Here is a 22,592-nt window from a genome sequence, read left to right as displayed (position 1 = left end):
ATATTGCTGCCTTTTCATCTGACATACTAGAGGCAGCAAAGTAGGCTATGTACTGTTTTTGTCTTCTGTCATGTGCACTGAGTAGCATTAACGGTGTGATATAGTTTACACTCTGTCTATGCTCTTCCTTTTGTTCTTTTGTGTGCGTGTTAATAGAGCTAATGGAAACAGGTGCTTCTGATCGTCTGTATACCAGAGAAGCACCGCTGCTTGGACACTGACTTGCTGTCATTGTGGCTGTAAGGAAGTGGGAAGTTGGTGGAGAGATCACAGAGCAGATGGCTTCTCCACGTGTGACCAGTCGAGTTGCTTTGAAAGACTAAAGGGTTTCAAATACAAAAATTTGGAGGCACACGTGATGGTCAGTAGTATTTTTTGATGAGCCCTCAGTATGTAGCGTGAGACTGTTTTTGCAAATGCAAGGTTTTTACTTGTGACAACAGATAGAATACATTATGGACAAAGAGAAAGACAGATGGCTGCAGGGAGGTTGAGAGCTAGTGCGGATGGTTGCTTGTCACATCAGAGCCTGACTAGTCCCTGCGGATGTCAGCAGCATAGTCATGTCAGCACATCTTTTTCTCTCCTCCTTTTCCTTCCCCCTTTTTCTAATACTGTGACCCTATGTTGAATTGAAACTAATAGCCTCCATGAACTGACCCAGCAAGAAATTAAAAATCATTATCAACTTTGTTGCCATAACAGGAACTCTGGTACAGTGGCTCTTAATGTGGCTTGTCATGAAGTCAAAATAAATACATATAAGGAAAGCATTTACAAAGATATGAGTAAAAGAATATAAAAAGTAAAGCGAACAGTAAAAAACATAAAACATGGATTCACTGTTCATTATATTTCCCTGATTGCGCAGGGAAAGAAACTGTCCCTGTGTCTGGCTGTTTCGACATACAGAGTTTTGTAGCGCCGTCCTGAGGGGGGAAGTTTGACCCACGAGGTGTTTATCTCTGTCGTCTTATCTTCTCACCTTTCTCTCTTTTCCCTCTACATGCCGTTTTAAATTGTGTTATTTCTTTTGCCAGCACTTTTTTTTCACCCCTGATTTGCATCTATATTCTCAGTTTATATTAGTCTCCTCTGTCTGTCTTTTAGCTTCCCCCTCTCAGTTTCACTGACTCATGTCATTCGTTCTCTATCTCTCTCTCTCTCTCTCTCTCTCTCTCTCTCCTCCACACATACACACAAGCACAAAAAGTATTGGCTTATATTTCCCATGGTGTGTGCAGCACATTCAGCTTCACTAGCGGCAGCAATGTACCGGAGCAAGGCACCTGCTGTGCTGAGCTGATATGAGGCAAAAAACAGATACATAGTCACACACACACACACACACACACACCATGAGTTTTCAAATGCTCAAATATGGATGGAAATGTAATCATTCTCTGTCTGTAAATGCAGGCACTGTGCATAACTAGAAACTTGCACACAATTGAAACTTATATGTTTTAGAATTAATTACATAAGAATGTGTCCATATAAACACGACACAAAACATACTTTTAGACACACACGTGCACATGAATGTTGACACGTGCAGTTTGCGTAGTCTCGCTGGCTGAAGGCAACCCGTGTGCTCCCGTTGCCGTGGTTACAGGCCATAGGCTTGTTCTGAGAGGGGCTCCAGGTCTGTGCCTGGCATGTCAGGCGGTGTGGCTGCCACTGTGTCTAACTCTGTTTCTTTCTGCCTTCACCATATGTGTGCTCATGTATCTGTGCTCTTATGTATAGGGTTGAATGCTTTACTGTACAGTACATGCCTGAATTTGTGTGCATGTTGCTGCAGGCTTGGAAGATAATATACACATTATGGGGCAATTTAACAAATAATAAATGAAACCTATGTGCAATTATCAAATTAAGGTGCACTTTCTTGGATTCTGTAATGAGTCCACTCACTTAGCATACTGTTTCACATTTGTTTATTTTCCTGTCAAAAAAATTGTTGATCTTACAGGCGTAAGGTGTTAATCATCTGGGAGCATATAGAGCTAAGGAGCACTACTATACATTTGAATTGAAGCCAAAGGCATGCTTAATCTGTGTACCACCATTTAATATACCCAATATTTGCTTCTTTTCCCAATTCCCAGTGAGACACTTATATGCGTATCAGCAGAGTGTGCCTTCACTGATTTCACAGTGAGAGATAAGGAACATCTTTTCTTATTTCTGCTGACTTCCAAGCTTTAACACTTAGATTAAAACTGTCTGTGTAGTGACCAGACAGACACCCTACATCTCAACCATATTGCTGAGCATATGGTTGACACAGTATTCCACAATTACCCTGAACTTCATATTAACAGAGTGATTAAAGATCAGAGCATTCCATTTATATTTCAGGAATATAAACTAAAACTTAATTTTCCATGTCCTTGTGTGAGAGACAAAAATTTGATAAAGAAAAAACTAAAATAAAATAAATTGATTAAATTGATTTTATTTTGAATTACAAGCAATTTAATTTTTATTTTTTCTTTATTATTCATTTTTAAAATTTTTGCCATGTACTTTATAGAGAGATTACACCAATTCGATTCAGTTTTATTAGTATAGCCCCAAATCACAATAAAAATTATCTTAAGGCACTTTACATAGAAACGAACAAATTCCTTATGAGCAAGCAGTTGGTGACCTCCAGCAGAACCAGGCTCTGTTTTGGGCGGCCATGTGTCTCGACCAGTTGGGATGTATAGAGTTTTGTTTTAATTGTATGGGAGAATAATGTTTGATGTTGGCTATTATGGCAACCATGCTTATAACAGCATTATATCAGTCCAACATTTCCTACCTACAGTGATATAATGTATGCTTTTACTTTGGGTATCTAAGTTAATTTTTAGCCTTCATCTCTTATCATAAAACATGATAGGCCCATTACTGAGGAAATTTCACTGTATACCCAGGCAAATCACCTTGATTATTAATATCATGCTATGCTCCGTGTCCTGTTAACTGCACTACAATGTATTCCAGTCGTAAAACAGGCTTTTTTATAGTCTGATCTTATGTTATGGCACTGGAAGGTAAATCTGTACTTTTTGGACATTTGAGACCACATTCTACTCATTGTGTGACAAGCACTTTCAAAAAGCTCTTATATTTGGAGAAAGGTCTTATCTACCAACACTGTTAGTGAGTAAAGACGGATTATAGTTCAGATGGAATATGCAAAAATATAATCCCTCAAATTTCAAATACTGTTTTGAATGGGAGGGGCAGAAACTGTGTACAGCAATGTGAATATATCCTCATGAACAAACTTTTTTCATGGGCTGGCAAAGTGAAAGTTACATTTGCTGAGACAAGCATTACAGCACTTATGGAATATATACCACATTTTGCTTGGGTCTTTTATAATGGAGGTTTACTTGTTAGTCTAGGTGCTTCGTGTATGCTTCTGTGGCTGGAGAGTTTTTGGCCCTCTGGTATGCAGAGAAAAGGTTTTGTAGTTCCTGGCATAGCCTTTTGTCATTATTACAGAAGTGTTACTTACACAACTATTTGCACAGATAGTGCGTCCCTTTTATATGTTTGAAATACACAGACTTTATGAATAAGTCTGTATATAGAAAGATAGGCACAGTAAGGAATCAGCAGGACATGTTGAGAAGAAATGAGCCCAGCAGCCAGAGGGTCAGACAGAGAACACACATACGCAAACATATAGATAAGACTCATTGATCAATTTTCCCACAAGGAACTAAGAAATTAAGTGAGATAAAATGAGGGATGAGAGCAGTGGGAGGTACAGTATGTGGGGAGATTCCTGGCAGTCTGCCTTGCTATTTCACCATGGAGAGGAACACAGACAGACGGAGTGACCGAGAGAGAAACAGGGGCACAAAGCAGTTACAGAGTCAAAACTAAGTGTGACTGATGCCAAGGACAGTGGACAGACACACTCAGACACACAGCTTGAACACTGGTTGACCTGGACATCACTGAGTCACACTGACAGATCCTTCGTCCAGCAGCTGGAACCACCATCACTTTGTCACACACAGTAGCTGATGCTGTGACACACAACACAGCTACACATTTTTAGAACACAGTAGATGGGACAGAGGTTGTCACAAAAAAAATGGTGGCTGAGGAGGACATGTCTGTGTGGCTGTCTGTTTTTGTGTATGCTTTGTTAAGGACAGAAATGCTGTCTGTATATACTGGTTTACTGGGAGTACACATGGCTTGTGTGTGTGTGTGTGTGTGTGTGAGAGTGAGTGAGTGAGTGTGTGTGACCTATCATGCCGTGTTCTCCCTGGGAGAAGAGACAGGCACAGGCTTCAGTGCCACAGCGAGTAGCAGAATGTCATTTTGATTCACTCTGGATGAGACTGATCCTGAGGGTTTTCACACTAACACACACATGCATGCACATGCAGACACTGAGGAGGGGAGCTCTGCTGCAAAAAAGCCTCATTGTAAATTACAGAGATCTCATTCAATCATGAGTCATCCTGTTCTTAACAAACATACACACACACACACACACACACACACACACATATGCAGAGACGTTGAATTGGTGCATCCTTTTAAAGGCATTCCTACATTTTCCAGGGATTAAATAAATCCCCCACAAACACACACTCATACTGAGACACACATGCACTATTTTACTGTATCACGAGTGGAAAAAAATTATACAGAGATAAATTTTGGTTCTTTAATTATTTACATGATTAGGAAACCAATTATTACCATGCAGCCAGCTTGTGCCTGCAGTTCTTTTCTTTCTGCTTAGTCTAAATGGAGCAGTCATCATTACACATAGCAGAAAAATAAATTGATAGTAAAGCTGAAAGTGAACGGATAATAAAAGTCCATGCTTAACTGACTAGCAGTCAGTGCTTAACTGCCAGACATTAAACATGCCAACATGCCTGTTATACTAGTAATAGCTTTCCATACTGGGTGCTACAGACCATTTACAAACATGTGGAGAGGTTTTAGATTTTTTTCAACCAATCCATATAGTCACAGCACAAACAATTATAATATATAAATATATTGTAAGCATGGACATTTCCTGTATCCACCCATATTTTGTTGTCAGTGGTGGCATACAGACACACAGATTTAAAATTGTGCAAAACATATTCATAGAAGGAAAAGTGGAGCGGTGGGGGCAAATTAAAATTGGATGCAAAAGATTAAACAGCACATTATGATTAATCTCAGCATTAAGACTGCTACTGTAAAATGTTTAGATGCTCCAGCAAAGGATAGAATAAATAAGAAATGCATTCAGGTAATAAATTGTTGTTTTTTTCTTCCACTGGAGCCCTCCTTTTTCACATTTTGGGGATTAGAAAAATTTGTTTTTTTAAAAGATGTTTTCCTACTAGAGACAGACAGGGAGACAAAAGGAGAATCAGCAGCCAAAAGATCCTTAAATGTTGTGGTAAAAAGAGAGACATAGAACTTGATAAAGTTAGAAAGCCCCAAATGGAAAAAGAAAGGATGAAAGAGGAGGGCAAGTGTCTGACGAAATCTGTATTGACGCAGAGGGACAGGCATAAAAATAGGTAGAGACATCGAGAAGAAGAAGAGGGAAAAGATGAAAAGAGCGTAAAGACAGAGAGGAGACCCTGTCCATATCCTAAGAAGATTATTGGGGAGAGGAAAGAGAAAAGATGTGATGTTAAAGAGAGAAAGACAGACAGACACATGTGACCTGAACATCTCACTCACATGTGGATGGTTGGTGCATAGATTCATGAGCATTTGAGTGAATATCCCACAAGTAAAAGCTTTAAATAAGCAACCAAATTAAAGTTTGAAGCTCAGTAACAACACACCATCCTGCCTTTCTCCTCAAAGTATCCTTGGTGTCAGTCTCAGTTAGTTTTCTTCGAACATGATTAGGGAGTGACATGACCAGCCATCAGCTAGCGCTGGAATCAGCAGGATGTGAGTCAGTTGCCCACTGCTTCATCTCCCTGGGGAGGTATAGGTTTTGGGTCAGCATGACAAAGAAACAGAACTCAAACCAGCCCAGATTCACTTCACATGTCAGGGCAGACCCTGCTGATGCTGTTAGCTTTGATTGCCTGGAAGGTGAAGAGTCCATAGGGGTGTAAGAGGCTGGGTTTTGCATTTAATGGACGAATGTGGGGGAAGTTATGTTTTCACTTGAATTGCTCTGCAAAGGCTTGGAGCCAACAATCTGAGCAATGAAGATATCACTGAGAAAACTGAAAACATGTAATGTTCACTATCACACTTTTTGTAGCTTCTGTCCTTCTGTGTCATGTCTTGTTTGTTTACACCCAATCTGAAACAAGTCTTCTTCCATGTTTCCTGTACATTTGTTTATTCATTTTCCTCCTTGGCCTCTTTCTCTCAGACTGACTGTGCTACTCATGTCCTCTATCAGTTCATACCATGCTTCTGTTCATGGGTGTTGCTTTGCTAACACAGAACCTCAGGGCAGGTTCACTTGTTCTATGGGTGTGCTACGCATGCGCACGTACACACACACACACACCTTCACACATGTACATAGCCTTATACACATGCAGGCCTGATTGATTTTTCATTGCCTGTTGAGATGTAATGTGTCCCAAAGTGTCTGTGTTTGTTTTTGCTGGAAGGGCAGAATTGTCCATTGTTTTCTATGTCACACAGGAGAATGAATCAAAAGCTGAGAAAACGCAAAACTATTAGGAAAAAGGGAAAGAGGTAACAGCTGGGAAAACTGCAAAAGCTTAAATGATATTGAGGAAGAACAGTTACAAACAGGAAAGAGAAGGCAGAGAGACTTAAAAATATTTCTTTCCACACATCGTTTTGATTTTATGTCTCCCTATTTCACTGTGTTACACCAGTGAGCAGTGCTATAAAGTGATAACAGAGACAGCACAAAGGAGCTTGCAGGATGGAGAGTCATACAGATTAATGGAGAGTATGGCGTGTATGTGTGTGCCTGTATGTAAGCAAATATGTTTATAGGCAAAGTGTGTGGGTGTGTGTTTCACAGGCATATGCAGATTTAGCTCATTTTTGTAAGATCACTGAGTTGCACAAAATCCCAGTTGTGTGTAGAATCTTTACTAGGATTAATTCGTATCTGTAGCTAAAATGTTAAAATGTTTGTGCTCGCAATTATTCATGTACGTTTGTTGTATGCTACAAACACTGCCGTAGAGCATAAATGTGAATACTGCTGCAAAGTTCATAAGAATAAGACTCTATACTTATTACATTAAGAGAACAAAAAGACTGAAGAATGATGAGGATAGAGTACAGAACTCAAAGAACATGAACTGACAGCTATGAAACAAGTAAAAAGTGGTAAATGATGTTTAAACTGTATGACTGTAATTAGACCACATACATATACAAACCCCCACTACAATTTCATATTTTGTTTAGTACAGTACAAGACATGCAGACTGTGTTTCATTTGAGACAGATCAGGAGTGCAAGAAACACATACAGTACATCTCAGATTTCTGTACAGTACAGATTTCTCCTCAGTTACTATGCTCCTTAACCCCCGTCCTGTTAATACGTGGTTCGAGAGGATTAGCATCATGGTGATTCTGCTCAACTGTGTGACACTGGGCATGTACCAACCCTGTGAGAACATCGACTGCACCTCGGACCGCTGCCAGATACTGCAGGTAAGACCCCTGTGTGTGAGTGTTCGTATGTAACAAAAACATGTCAGCACACTGATGAAGAGAGAGAGAACAAAACAATCAATTATTTGACATAAGCTCAGAGCAACTGACCACTCTTCTTGTCACTTTTCCTCCATGTGCTCCTTAAGATACGCTGCAGCTAGAATATTTCCCTGCTGGAAGAATTTATATTTGCTCCTGCTCTCTGAACAGGGAATTGGGAGTTTGTTTTAATATAGTCTCAAGGTTTTCACATAATGCGAAACTGTGCACCTCATTCTCAAGATACCTTGTCATGAAGGAAAGTTGTTGTTAAGCGACATTTCTGTGTGCTTGCTCTATTGTTGCTCATGGATTTGACTGACCCTGTAACAAGGCATCATTGCCAAAAACGCTAGTGACAGGTTGAGATCTATTAAAAATTAACCCTATATTGAAGCTCATATTATTGTATTGTATTTTTGTCAAAGTGCTAATATTTTCCTTTTGTTATTATTTGTATACTGTGTTGGTCTGATGAGGGTTATGTGTTGCTATGATTTGCCAACTGGCTGAGGACTCAGCATGGACACCTCAGGGATTGTAATTGTTTCATTGAAGTAAATTTGGCAGCCTCAGTTTCAGGTGTGAAAAAACGGACTTAATTCTGCTGCACGTACTTTTTGTTTGATAATATTTTGTGTCTATTGACATTGAAAATCTGTTGACAGTAACCTGTATGTGAGGTTTCTGTTGCTAGTATGCCCCAAATAGTATTGCTGTGTTGACAGATTGTACTGCCATATCTCACTTGCCTGCAGCACATTAGGGTGGATTACAAAATCAAATAAAGCCACCCAGATCAAACTCTAATAGGTTTATTTGTCTTATCGGATTTTCTCTTTATTGTGCCTAGATTTCACCTAAGTATTCGCTGCTGTTTTAAAACAGTGAAACATCTTCCTGCTTCACTGTCTCTCTGTCTTTATTCCTGTCTCGTATTCAAGTATCATCTTTATTCCCCATCTTCCCTATCCTCCCATCCTACGCACTTGGCCCTTCTCCCTTCTTCATCTTTTGTCTCTTTAACAAGCATAGTGACTCCCCAGGTATTGTAAGGGGTCCTGTTCTGGTGGCTGCTAATGGTAACGGGAGGGCTTTTGCTGACAAGGCTTAGATAGTCAGTGGCCTTCACATGCTTTCTGTATCTCAACCTCACTTCCTGGGGGAAAGAAATGGTTATAAACAATGTGTACATTACCATAGGATCAGTTCAGATATCTGTTTGCAGGGGTCAAATTAAGGTTTAATAATGAGGCAGAGCGTCAGTGAGAGATAGGAGTTATCTGGATTGTACATGTGGTACAATCTTGATAACTTGAAAAACAGGTTACTATTGATTTTTTTTTAAATGTCACTGTTTTTGATAAAACTATTGTATTTTAGCAGAAGATATCACAGATCCTTACCAAATAGAACCAAAACTATCTGCACAGCCAGACAACAAGTGTAATTTGGATAAAATGACCCTTTGACCCTTTAATTGTAGTAAAATGTCAAAATATTTTGTGATCAGATAATCTCATCCTTAATCCCAGTATGTCCTGAATTTGATTTAGCTAGGTGGAGTGGACAAGCAGATGTAGGTGAAAAAAGGAACATACTGGTCTGGTAATGTTTTTTACCTGTTTGATGGATTTGGCATTTTAGTTGAAAATGAAACTTGTACCCAAAAAAGGACAGGTCTTCTCCAGCAAACCACATTTCAATTCTGTCTGTGTTTTGGACAGTCTGTATGGTAAGTTGTTATTTAGGCTTGAAAGGATTTAAATGGGAGAGGATTTATTACAACTTCAAATAAGCTGTTAGAAAATTCACATTCATATTGTGGAATGATTGTTTTTCTGTCCTATATTTGTGTGAAATTGGTGATCATAAGTCACTCATTCCACAAGTTGTATAATACACATATAGATTATTTTAAAAGGCACCATTACATCCTGATGACCTACTTACCACGTCCTCTACTCCTACCAAATAAGTGGCACAATGACAGCATATGAAGTAGCTCCCACACCAGCTCCTATTTCAAATCATGAAAGGACCCATCACAAGACAGCCTCGATCTCTTTACAAATCATGTTGACTGTGAAACCTGATAGGCTGACTGAAGAGGAAGCTGGCACTAGTAACAAATAACTATGATGAATTCCTTCTCTTTTCACTCGTAGCTGAGTGTGACAGGGATCCTACTGGTATAGCCAATGTCGGATTACATGTGAAGCGTGCAGGCTGCATTATTTATCAAAACATCAGTTAAACAGCATGTGTGACTGAGCTTCTCATCTTTCTCATTGCAACCTGCTAGCTCTCTATGTTGTCTCTTTTTGAGATGATGCTTGTGTTAGATTTTTTGTGTGTGAATAAATAAGCAGGGATGTAACACATGTCGTGCTTCAATATGCATTACATTGCAGTTATAGCCATAAATGTACACACAAAGCCACACACACAGAGCGATATATATCTTCTTTATATGTGTATATACTCGTATGCAGATTTCTGGATTTGCACCGACTAACATCCATCTCTCCTTCTAGATATTTTGCTCCATATAGATAACAAACAGAACAGCGTTTACACTTGTAAAGCAAAAGAATAGAGGGCAACTGTGTGCCCTGTCTCTTCACAGTTGCAATTTATGACATGACCAAAACTGAATCCAGTGCTGCAACTGAAGTAGTTCCACTAAATTTCCCATAGCATTCATTTCCATTAGTTTGGTCTATAGCTACAAGCACTGCTTTCCCTTTGTCCATCAATGCTGAATGAAAAAAAAATCTGTTCTCCAGTTTAAGGGTATTACCCCTGATTGTCCAAATGGAACACATATCAGTGTTTCTCTGCTGTAGGTTATTTAGAGTTTCTAGTTTCTCATTTTATGTTGCCTGAAACCCCAAACACGGTAATAACCTTAAAGAAGGTGTTTTTTTTGTTTGTTTTTTTTTATCGCAGCATGTGTATTGGTTTGTGCCATCTGATGTGCTGAGTGCACAAACTATTTTCAGGGCATACTTACAACTTGAGTCTTTGCAATCATCGAAATTCTGTAAGTTTTAATCATCTTCTAAGTATATTTATCTATGAAACAGCTTCCTTCAATATGCCAGCTAACGATTATATTTAGATGCCTTTCAAACATATATTTAGATGTTTAAAAAGCAATTTAGATGGGTCAGACCCTTTATGTCATATTTGGTCAGCAAAAAAAAGCACTTCAGAATTAGATACCATTAAGAATAAACAGCAGCAACAAAACCTCAAAATGCCATTTTGAGTGTAATGTTTTGTTTGTGCTTATGCATTAATGTAACAAAGGTTGGGGTTCTGAAAAAAACAGAAATCCCTGTCATAAATATCCAGATTATGATCAATGAGTTATTAGCAAGCAGCCACGCAATTTCATGGCTTCATTTGAATTTCCAGACCTTGAAAATCTCTTTATCATGACATAGCAGCTTGAGTTATATGTATTACGAATATGTAACAAGGCAGCAACCACAGTCACACTGCCTAGGGCAAAGCACTGGCAAAGAGTTTTGTTGGGAATATACAATAGGCGGTTTAGCTAGTGATCTGTGAACAACAATGCAAGCAAAACATGGCAGAGGAATTGGCCTCACTTTCTTTTTATTGTCCATTTTTTCTTCTGTTGTGATATTGTGAAGTATTGCAGTGTCACATTGAGCACCATGTTTTGTGCACTGTTATATTAGTATAGTTACATGCACACAGTACACATACACACAGACATTTAGCTCTTATAAGCCATAAGTTTAACAGCAAACTTGGCTAAAGCAATAACCACTAGTGTTGTCATAGTCAGTACTAAAGCAAACACATCAGGAGAACCTCAGTCTTCAATAGCACATATCATATGGTAGTGTGCGATTCGACTGTAATCTGTGGCGTTTAAACAGGCATTTGGATCAAAAATAATACTTTTGACAGATGTTGTGGGTTTTAGTGTCAGCTGTCGAGTATGAACTTGCCATACCTGAAAAGTTCCCTTTGAAAAGTAGAAAATACAGTCATTTCAAGTCTTTGGGTAAAAATATGGCCAAAACAAAAAAGTATGTGCTTCAGGGCAGTTTTTCATTTTGTATAGTGATATCAACTTTGGGCATTTTTAAAAATCCAAACAATTTGTCCTCATCAGAGATGACAAGTGTCCCTCATTCACAAAGAAACTCAGTTGAAGAGGGAATTTTGACCACAGATTGAGGCTGCTAATTTCTGCATCTTTTCTCCTTCTTTTGCTCAATTTTCTCCATCTTTCTCTCTCTCTCTGTCTTCTCATAGGCTTTTGATGCATTTATTTACATCTTCTTTGCACTGGAGATGGTGGTAAAGATGGTGGCTCTTGGGATCTTTGGTCGTCGCTGTTACCTGGGAGACACCTGGAACAGGCTGGACTTCTTTATTGTTATGGCTGGGTAAGCAACTATATCATTTTGTCTATATTATGTGTAGCAAATCTGAAACTTAATGGCGGGACTGGTTCGTTGCTCTGATTTTTGCAGCCTAATGCTACTATTCCCAACCAATCTGCTGATTACAGGATAATTAACTATTTCCATCTAAACTTTAAGAAGTTTACTAAAGGCATCAATTCATTTTCTGTCACTGTAAGACATTTTCTTTTTGGAGGGCTGTGTAGTGCGGATGATGCAGGATGAAAGGTCACAAAAACTGAACTATTGTGTGATGATTCAGAATCTTACCATCATCGTATTTCTAGTACATTTATTTGCATACAATTCAAGATGCATAATGAACCTCTGTGATATTGACTTGAAGCATATTCTTTGTCAAATATAGCTATAGGGACATTTAAACACAGCATGGTGGCTGAGTGGTTAGCACTGTTGCCTCACAGCAACAGCTGTGTGGAGTTTGCATGTTCTCCCTGTGCTTGCGTGGGTTTTCTCCAGGTACTCTGGTTTCCTCCCACAGTCCAAAAACATGTATGTCAGATTGATTGGTGACTCTAAATTGCCCATAGGAGTGAGTGTGAGTGTGTGAGATTGTTTGTCTCTATGTGGCCCTGTGATGGACTGGTGACCTGTCCAGGGTGTACCCCTGCCTTCCACCCAAAGAGAGCTGGGATAGGCTCCAGCAGATCCCTGTGACCATGGTTAAGGAATAAGTGGGTATAGAAAATGGATGGATGGACATTTAAACAGTACATTTATTGTACATACAAAATGGTAACAGTGGATGGGACATTTACACTGTCCTCTGACAAAAAAAACCATAAGGCAGCAACATAAGGCACACTGCTACAGACAGACACAGACTGGTCATGCTGCAGAATACTACAGTACTGGGTTTTTTCAGAAGGATAACGATGAATCCTTCCATATTAATAAACACCAGAATATTGCTTAAAAGCAAAATCCTATGAACAGATGATACAAAGTTGCTTTGAATTTGCACATCAGTTTTGAGTGGAAGTAAAATTGGTAAGCAGATAGGGAAAAAAAATGAAAAAACGAAGGCACAAAAGACAGAAGCTGGGTATCCAAAAACAAATTTCCAGGAGAAAAGCACTGCTGAAACATTAGTAACACAAGAACATATACATTCAAGGTCATATTTTGTGTTGCATAAGTTTAACTAATACCCATACTGTTACCACGGGAAACACACATGCTAGATCGATGCAAGTGCACAAAACAAAAGCAAACACACCTGCTCCAACACCTGCTGTGAGAGAAGGGAAATGAAAGGCTCAGACATGGGTGATCAAGCCAGTGTGTGTATGAGAGAGATGTATAAGGAGAGTGGCTGGTATGATATCAGACAGAAAAAAGACAGAGCAACAGACTTACCAGGCTAGGTGAAGACATTCATCTTCATTTGAGCTGAATCAGTTTATCCTCAATGGAAGTGTAGTTTGTGTGGAAAATAACCTGAGTGTGTGTTTGTGCCACAAGATTACCCACAGAGAATACACTGTCAGTTTATGCCTTTTGAGATGGATTAATCTGTGTATGTGTGCTTCAGTGTTTGTATATGCATTTGCGTTAATGCCTCGATCTTCGTTTTCCACTTGGCAGCATCCATTAGATTAGCGTCTAGGCTAATTGCAGAGGGCAGTGCCAGCCGTGCCAGGCCAAATCATAGCTGACAGTCTGCTATGAGTTCCATGTCTGTTACCCATGGGCAACACCTCGCTCTCTCACACTCCTCTTCCTTCCCTCTCTCTCTCTTTCTTTATTTTCCGCATGCTCGGATGAACTTCTGCATACAGACCCCATACAGACCAGGCTTTCATCCAGACAGGCTCTGAAGAGGGTTTTATGCTCCATAACCCTGCCACACGTAAAGTGACTCCTGGACTTGGTTTTTATTTTGTATACTGTGTATTTCATTTTAGCCTAATCCGTTGCACAGACTTACTTTTCCTGTCCTGTCTGGTATCTGCAGTAATAACTGTACTATGGTTTGTCTGCTGAGATTTTTGATCCATTGACCCTTCTACCAGAAATTCTCACTTCCCATCTTTATTCTAATGTATGTAAGATAGGTTGAAGAAATGTACCAGGCCAAACAAATAGTAAAACACTTTTTTCCTTCTGAGCAAGACTGACTGATGTTAGTATGCTATATATTGAGCATATTTTCAGACATACAGTATTTGCAAACAAGAACAGACAAAGACTTGATTACGGTTTGTGGACCTGCAGCTGTATTACTAAGTAAACAACACAAACCAAAACAATGCTGCAGCTATTGTTCACAATTATTGCACTTTAATAGATTTTTTCCAGATTAGCATGGAAACCGTCAAAGGCAAGAATGATGTTTTTTGCAAGTTACAGAAACGTACTTCTTAACACAGAACTTCAGCTGCAGTGTTAATTTTGATGAGGGTATATTGTTAATTTGACAGTCACTGAAGTCTAACTTTCAATTTCCTGTCTCATGCTAGGTATTTTTTAACTCTTCTCACTAGGTCTATCCTATTTTCCCTTTGCAGCTTTAAATTTTGATACAAGTATACATGCACACACACACACACACACACACACACACACATCATATAAAAGCATGAGTGAGATGGAGATGTCATGAGTAACAGGAATGTGAAAAACAGAGAACAATCATAAAAAGTACGCTTGCGGCAGTCCACTAATTACCCTCCCAAACTCACCATCCTGATTGATGTGTCCTGATTGAGGCACATACACACACACACACACACACACACACACGCACACACACACGCACACACACACACACATTCATCCATGCATCCATATACACTGTGCATAGACGTGCCTAAAGACTCACACACTTGCAGGCACATCTGTGATCTTGTGCTTCTCCACTGTACCAATATGCAGCACTATTGATGATTTTGAAGTGTTATCTATCAGAGTTTATCACTCATGTTGTAACCTAATCAAGCAACATGAAAAACATTGTGTGTCTGCTTTCAGCTCACTATGATGGCATGTCCACTTTTACCCCTGTGTTCAGTCTCTCAGCTGCCCACATCAAATCGTTAGAGCTAGCACAGATACTGCTATGATTGAGGCAGGTAGTAATAACAGTACTATGCCCAAGCAGAAAAGCCTGGCCACAAAACAACTGTTGTGTTCTCGTCTGTATTGTGACATTTTCATCAAGCTGCTTTGTGGCATTTTTTGGACTAAAATTGGGCTGCATTGTGCCTCTACTGTACATCCTCACAGAGACTCATGAGCTTTACAATAAGAACAAAATAATTAGAATGTTTCCAGAATGTTTGGAAAGTGTAAAAAAAATCACCTGAAAGTGTTATCTAGCAATCTCACATACAAGTTTGATTTGCATCTTTTTTTTTTTGTTACTATATGAATAAGTTTAGTGGTTAGAACAACTGCCTGTCAGCTGTAGAGCAGTGTAAACCCTTGTTGCAACTAATCCCACTCGAGTGTGACCTGGGGTGCTACTTTGTTGATGACTCTGCTCTGGTGAAGGGCAAATGGAAAGCTCTTCCCTGTGGGACCAATGAAGTATCACATTATTGTAAATGACATGGTCCATAAGTCTATGTGAGAGACAGGGGGCTTGGTTTGTGTTCTTAATGGCCATGGATGTGCTCTGGGGGTTACTAGCTGCTGCTGGTGTCATGCTGTCCCAACACTGTTGTAGCCCAGGTGCACACCCTTAACACCTGTTACACATTGTACACATCTACATGGACACAGTGCCATTTACAGTCTAATTTATTACACAAACTGTAAAAACTACTGTAAGAACTATTTCTGTGTTGATGATTATGGCCATGTAATATGCATGTGGCACATTCAGACATACACATGCTGCTTTTACACACTCATGGCAAAACGTGGCCATTGTCCTGTGAAAGTGGTTTGGGTTTGAGGGCACAAACAGCTTAGCCATGCTGTGGAAATGACTTACTAACAGATGTCAGGCATCGACTGAGCCATAACATCCTGCAGGCTACACTTAGAATAGAATAATTCTTCCTTTTTTTACATTCTTTCTTTTCCCCATCTCTATTTTCATGTTATCCCCTTTTGATGCATTGATGTCATTTTATCCCTCCTCCACTCTGCTTTTTCCAGTATATTTTCCATACAATTGAGAGTCACACAGCTCTGAGATGAGAGAGGTGAGACTAGATGTTGTGACAGCATTGAATCAAGTGCAGTTCCCTCTCATTAAGGTGGAGCCATAGTAATCGCTTTTTGCTATATTTTAAACAAATAGCTTATAAAGGTATGAATAGAAAGGTTAAATGACAAATTTCTTTGTTTTTTTGTCTATCCTTCTGTGTGTGTGAATACAGGATGGTAGAGTACTCACTGGACCTGCAGAATATCAACCTGTCAGCCATTCGCACGGTGCGGGTCCTTCGGCCACTGAAAGCCATCAACAGAGTGCCAAGTGAGAATATTTGAAATTTTTCTCTGTGTATGTGACTGCAGATCAATTGTGCAATTATCTGTAACTGTGACAGTGTACTCTGTTTTCTTTGTGTTTGTGGTTGGAGGTTCTCTTTGTGCCTACACTGTATGTGTGTGTCTGTCAGTTCATGTAAAGTACAAATGCATCTGCATGAAAATTCATGTATATTTATTACATCTCAGGCTTTTTTGTGCATCCACATGCCACCTGTTCCCCAAGGGGATCATTAAACATTCATCTTATGCTTAATCACACAGCCTGTTCTTGCACTGAGTCACGGCTTTATCAGATTTACAAACCATCCATTAATGCTGCTTCACTGGTGAGTCCGTGACCATAACCTTTCTCCTTTCATCTAAAACTCAGTTCTCGACCAAACTTTTTAACTCCTATTGATTTCTTTGGCCTGCTGCTCTAATAGGTCGCCCTTAATCATTGTAAGCACCAATTAGTCTGACCAACCTTGGTTCAGACTGGTCTCAGTCTTAGTTCTAGCACTTCAGAGGTTAGTGAAGCTAATGCTAATGGTGGATAATGCTGTTTCAGATAAATAGTCAGAAATCCTGTTTTATTAATGAAATATATTGATGGAAAAATTGTATCCCTCATGATTAGAAAAATATGAAATGCACTTTAAATAATGCCTGACACTTCTTTCTCTTATCAAATATCCCAAATATTCTTCTCCCTGTAGGAAAATCCTGGCTAAACAGAGCATACGAACTTATAAACCTTCCCTCCATAACCTAACGTCACTGAGAGAAACTCTCTATTCCACTTGTAAGTAATCATAAACTGATTCTATGGCAGATGGAGCTGATTGCATAAAAGCCCTGTTGCCTAATTTAGTTTGGACTTCAGGGACAGGTACTGTAGGAAAAATAAACTTTCCTAGTGACTGTGTAATTTTCAACTTTCAGATATAAAGATAAACTGTGGAAGGAGACTAAAAGTGGGCTCACAGATGAAAACATGAGTAAATCTATAGAGCACATAAAGCCCATTTCAGTTGCATAATGGCATTAATAATGAATTAATATAAAGATACAATGTGCTGTGTACTTTATTTCATTAACTTAGAAAATTGAAAAGACTGTAATTACAAAGTCATTTGCCCAGGACTGCCCAAACCTTTTCAGCTGTACAAGATCTCTGGTCCAGGTGGCTGCAGGTGTGGGCTGTCACACACTACTGTCCACAAGCCTTTCTTAAGTGTTGTCTCTGAAAGCCAACATTCACTGCACAACATTTCTGCTTCTATTTTTTTATTACATAACTTTTTTGTAGTATGTATAGCCTCTAGTTTTGTTTGTTTTCATCATGTGTTCAACACGTCTCTTTCTCTAAAAACTCAACCCATACACAAAAACCCCAAATTATAGCTTTTCAATTACCTTAAGCACATTTTAACAATAATTACTCTCCAAGTATATGCCCAGTCATAGTAGATTCTTCATTTTCGGTGAAAATACCTGAAAAAGTCTTTTAGTGTCTGAGTTTTTCCACACCCTGTGAAGGACAAGTTGCCTTTCACATGAAACCGTCAACAAGGGAGATACTCAGCCCAATTTTTCAGACTGCTGTGGTAGCAGCAACATGTTTTAGTTGGTGTAAATCGAAGATATTTTGTGGAATTGGGCTGACAAAGGTTTCTATAAGTGATGAGGTTCCAGAAGCATGAGTTTGTTAACATATGCAGGGTTGATACAGCAGTAATTTTCTCTTGTGTGCACACTGTTATTGTTTATGTTGCCATCAGTTAGCCACATGTAATGAGTATGTGGTACCCTGATTCTGTTCTCTATCCTTGACCCCATTAGAAGAGAGAAGAAGCGTAGGGATAAAGCCATTTGTTCCTTGGTTTTTTTTTTTGGCTCAGTATTTTGCCCACAGATACACAGGGAGCATGAGCACATCCTGACCCCTCACACACCTCAATTTGTAACCCTCCAACAAAATGGCAGGTATTAGTCTTGGGCATTGGGTGTCCTGTGTGTGTGTGTGTGTGTGTGCGTGCTGCTATGTTAGACTTTTTTGATGAAATAGGTGTAAGATTGAGTGAGTGCCAAGCAGAAAAGGAGGAAGAGACAGCAAAGACTATACAAACTAATGGGAGAAGAGAAGAAAAGAGAAGAGAACTCTCCTGGTCTTTATCGAATAGCACAGGCATGTAGCTGTAAATGTGTTTCCACTGTGGTGCATGGGGAGGCATTCATCTTTATCTGGGAACAGCAGGAGCTGGCAAACTGGTACGGTCACCAGGAGAGAAGTAAGATGGAGGCTGGTACAGAAGGAGGAGAGAAAAAGAGAAAACAAGGGGCAACGTAGAGTAAGCTGAGAAAAAGACTGATTTGTGTGATACCATATTGTTTCTTTTCTCTGTGATTACTTTTTGATTGCCTTTCTTTGGCTATTTGTGGGTTTTCTTTCCTTCTGTCATTTTTGCTTTTTTTTCTTTCTTATTTTGGCACTCCCATTTTTTGCAGCTCACCCTCGGGCCTTGTCTCATTCCTGTTCTCCCTACCTCTCCCTCAATTCATCTCTCCCTCTCTTCACCCAATTAAGCCTAATGGAACAGTGGCCTAATGACAAGGACCCTGGGGAACAAACACATTTAGACTTGCCTCCAGCCGCCACCAGAGACACATACACACCAGCAACGCTACTGCTCCCCATTTAATACCCTTTGACGAGACAAATTAGCCCAAGGAGCAGGCAGGTGCGCACTTACCTAAAGAAGAAGTCTTTCCTCTTTGTCTGGATAAAAAGTTTTCATAAATTCCAAAATTTCAAGTTGATGATTTTTTTAACTTTCTAATACAAGAGAGATTAGGTCCATGCCTGTGTCTCTACAAAGGTCTTTTCCAAATCAAGTCAAAAGATGCAAACTGCAAATGACTTGTGAACTATTCAACATCAATTAATTCTGCACATACAGATGCACCCTGCATGTTGCCTTGATAACCTGACCTTTAAATGTGAGCACATAATCACTAATCAAGTTGTAGTATAAATCCAAAGGGGGTGATAGTATTGATTAGCACTTAGGGCATGGGTAAAACTTCTTTAATGAGGTCTAACGTGTATTTTACTGCTGGCATTTGTGCTTACATGTTTGTGTTTCTGTAGTGAGTGAACTACAGGTGTTTGCATCCATGCAAATATTGTGTTCTTGCTCTCTCTCTCTCTCTCTCTCTCTCTTGCTCTTTCTTCTCTCAGCTTCTCTCCTGTCATTCAGTCTCTTGGCAGTTTAAATGCACCGTTGTGTTTATGACACATTAGCCTACTGTTGAGTTGTTATTTGTGACTCCCATTATGGCACTGGAGCACACACAACACACACACACACACACACACAATTATGTACTGACACACTTTCAGTCACACATACAGTGTAAGTGTAACCAAAACACATACACACACACCGCTCAGGTGTCAGTGTGGGGTTGCTGTGATCTCATCAGTGGGTCTCAACTCTCTCTCTCATTAGCCCAATCAGCTGTCATTATGCTCCACTAATCACAGTCTCAATGTGTCATCACTGCAGGACAGACCCATCCACAGGGGATAAGGTCATCATTATTTGACAGGGAACACGCTTGTATTTCTGCAATAAGGTTTCATCTAATGACAAGTGAGGCCCCTGTAGCCTGATTATGTTTCCTATTTCATGGTGTCTGCAGTTAGTATATGTGCCTGTGTGCAGTTGTCTTTTTGATATTCTTCCTTGATCTGTTATCGAACAACATACCTATTTGGGTATGTTGCCTCAGACGACTCACATACTGCGTCCTCTGGAGAGGCTGTTAACTTCCACTTCTGAACCACTGTGCCTCATTTCCTATTTAGTGTGTGCAATCAGCAAACAGAGCTGAAAGCACAATTGAATAAATACAAAGTGAAGCATTAGCAGCTTGTAGTTTTACTATATGCAAACAGTAAATCCTTTTTTTAATCAGTGTATGCCTGTGATAAATTGTTATTGATTTAATGATTTCCTGAAATGCACAGGTATGCGTATCCTTGTGAACCTGCTGCTAGACACTCTTCCCATGCTGGGCAATGTGCTGCTGCTGTGCTTCTTCGTCTTCTTCATCTTTGGCATCATTGGCGTGCAGCTGTGGGCGGGGCTGCTGAGGAACCGCTGCTACCTTGAGGAGAACTTCACACTGTGAGTTAAACAATCCCATCTCCACGTTTCATTGTCAGGACCGTGCAGTCAGTGCGGTAGAGTGACCAGGTCCAAGCCAATCATAACATTTATAAGGGGTTTTACTTGTCTGTTTCTCAATGCAAGGCTGAATAAATAGCTCATTGTACATGCCATCATTTTTAAGGACCACAACAAGGTTTTCTGTTATTGGTCATATGCTCTTTCTGTACCTTATAACCACTGCTGCAACAATGTTTGAGCTTACAAAGCAACAGGAATAGTACTGTTTTTCCTACTTTACAGCTTAGGACATGATCATATTATAACTTTGATGAAATATGTGACATTCACCATTATTCAGGATTATTTATTTTCATGTGATTCTCTCTCTTTCCTTTATCGTGTTGGTATTAGCTTGCTTAAAAGACACATGTGCCTAATGTGTGTGTTCTAATATGTACATAAGCTCTGTTTACTAATCTCTGCACTGTCTCTGGTTGGGCTGATCAAGCATATACTAATGACAGACCTAATAGGCAGATGAAAAGAAACATATGTCTGCCAGCTATTACCGTGCTGCCTGCGTTGTCCTCCCCTTGAAGTTGAGAGCTGGCATTTACTGAAACAGCCGCTTCAGTAATCTCTCCATGAGGTCACTTTAACCACTGTCTTTTACGCTTATCGTCACTGGGCTAAAGAGTGTTATAGTTATTAACAGGACCAAGTGATGCAAGACATCTTTCATTTTGGGGATCAGCAGACAACCACAGTGTTAGTTAGTCCAGCTTTAGGAAACTGAATTTTCTTCCCATATAGTGGAAAGCTCACACATATTTGCTGATTAATGTAGGATCTGATTTTTGTAGTGATCTCATATTGTTGCTCAAGTGTTGCTTATTATTTAAGCAAAGTGTTATTTTTGCATATTATTTGAGGGCATATTATTCAGGTTAGTCAGGGTACTTGAGTGCCTAATTAGATAGGTTGTAGTGTGTTGTTGCCACTTGATGACTGTTATGCTAAGTTAAGGGCTAGCATTAGCTCTCTGAGAGGTGATAAAGGAGTCGGCCAAGTGTCTCAGTCAAGTGCAGCATTCGTTTCACCCCTACACTCACCCACTCACCTCCATTTGATCTCTACCCTTCTTTTTTCCTGCTTTCATCTTGTCTTCATGATTTTTTATTTTATTTTTTTCACCAAGTCTCCAACACGCCCACCTATTTACCTATCCTATATGTGGCCCCTGGAGACATACTGCATTAACACTTCTAAGCTGCCACATTACACAACATATTTTGCTCGAATGGTTCTAGAGAACAGGACAAATTTTTATTTTAAAGAGGAATTTGTCCCATTCACTTTCAGAGCAAGACCATTCATGCTCTTCCTTTCTGCTGTATGTTTTCACTCAAATCTTTCCTTTCCAACTGGTCCATAGTTTCTTTTCTCTGCTGCTCCGTATCCTCGATCCTTCCCTCTGTCTCACTCTCTGTTGGCAGGTGTGTTCTCAGTGTGATGCCAGGTTTTGCTGTGCCACTATGTGCACTGCCAAGTCACCGGCAGGATGGCCGCGGCCTTCATTCATGCCCTACTACTTTTTCAGGGGCCCTTTTTCTCCCTGCCTCTTTTTCCTTCTTTCTCTCTTTCTGTCTTTTAACTCTTTATCTCTTTCTCCATTTTTAGCGCCTATAGTGAAGGGCCAATTTTACTGCCACTGACAACCTTTCTGATGTTCTTTCTTTTATGTTCATCTCTGCTGTCAGTCCCCCTGTATCCTCCATTGTTTTCCATACCTTGCTAAACTGCAAGTCTGAGTAAGCTCT

General features: G+C 39.7%; 1 protein-coding gene across 4 annotated transcripts in view; it reads left to right on the top strand.

The window, feature by feature from the left end:
* LOC113141275 (voltage-dependent T-type calcium channel subunit alpha-1I-like) overlaps window positions 1–22,592 on the top strand; it is a 126,931-nt gene that overhangs the window by 55,986 nt on the left and 48,353 nt on the right. For 3 of the 4 annotated variants that reach the window (XM_026325593.1, XM_026325592.1, XM_026325591.1), the window contains exons 4-7: window positions 7,541–7,652; window positions 11,994–12,127; window positions 16,498–16,595; window positions 20,628–20,787. In XM_026325593.1, coding sequence (XP_026181378.1) covers window positions 7,541–7,652; window positions 11,994–12,127; window positions 16,498–16,595; window positions 20,628–20,787 — 504 coding nt within the window. Of the gene's footprint in view, window positions 1–7,540; window positions 7,653–11,993; window positions 12,128–16,497; window positions 16,596–20,627; window positions 20,788–22,592 lie in introns of those variants that run through there. The other variant, XM_026325594.1, reaches the window with a different exon arrangement.

This window comes from Mastacembelus armatus, chromosome 8, assembly GCF_900324485.2.
Source record: "Mastacembelus armatus chromosome 8, fMasArm1.2, whole genome shotgun sequence".
NCBI lineage: Eukaryota > Metazoa > Chordata > Actinopteri > Synbranchiformes > Mastacembelidae > Mastacembelus > Mastacembelus armatus.
The sequence above is the reverse complement of the archived record's forward strand: the minus strand, read 5'-3'. Positions and strand labels throughout refer to the sequence as shown.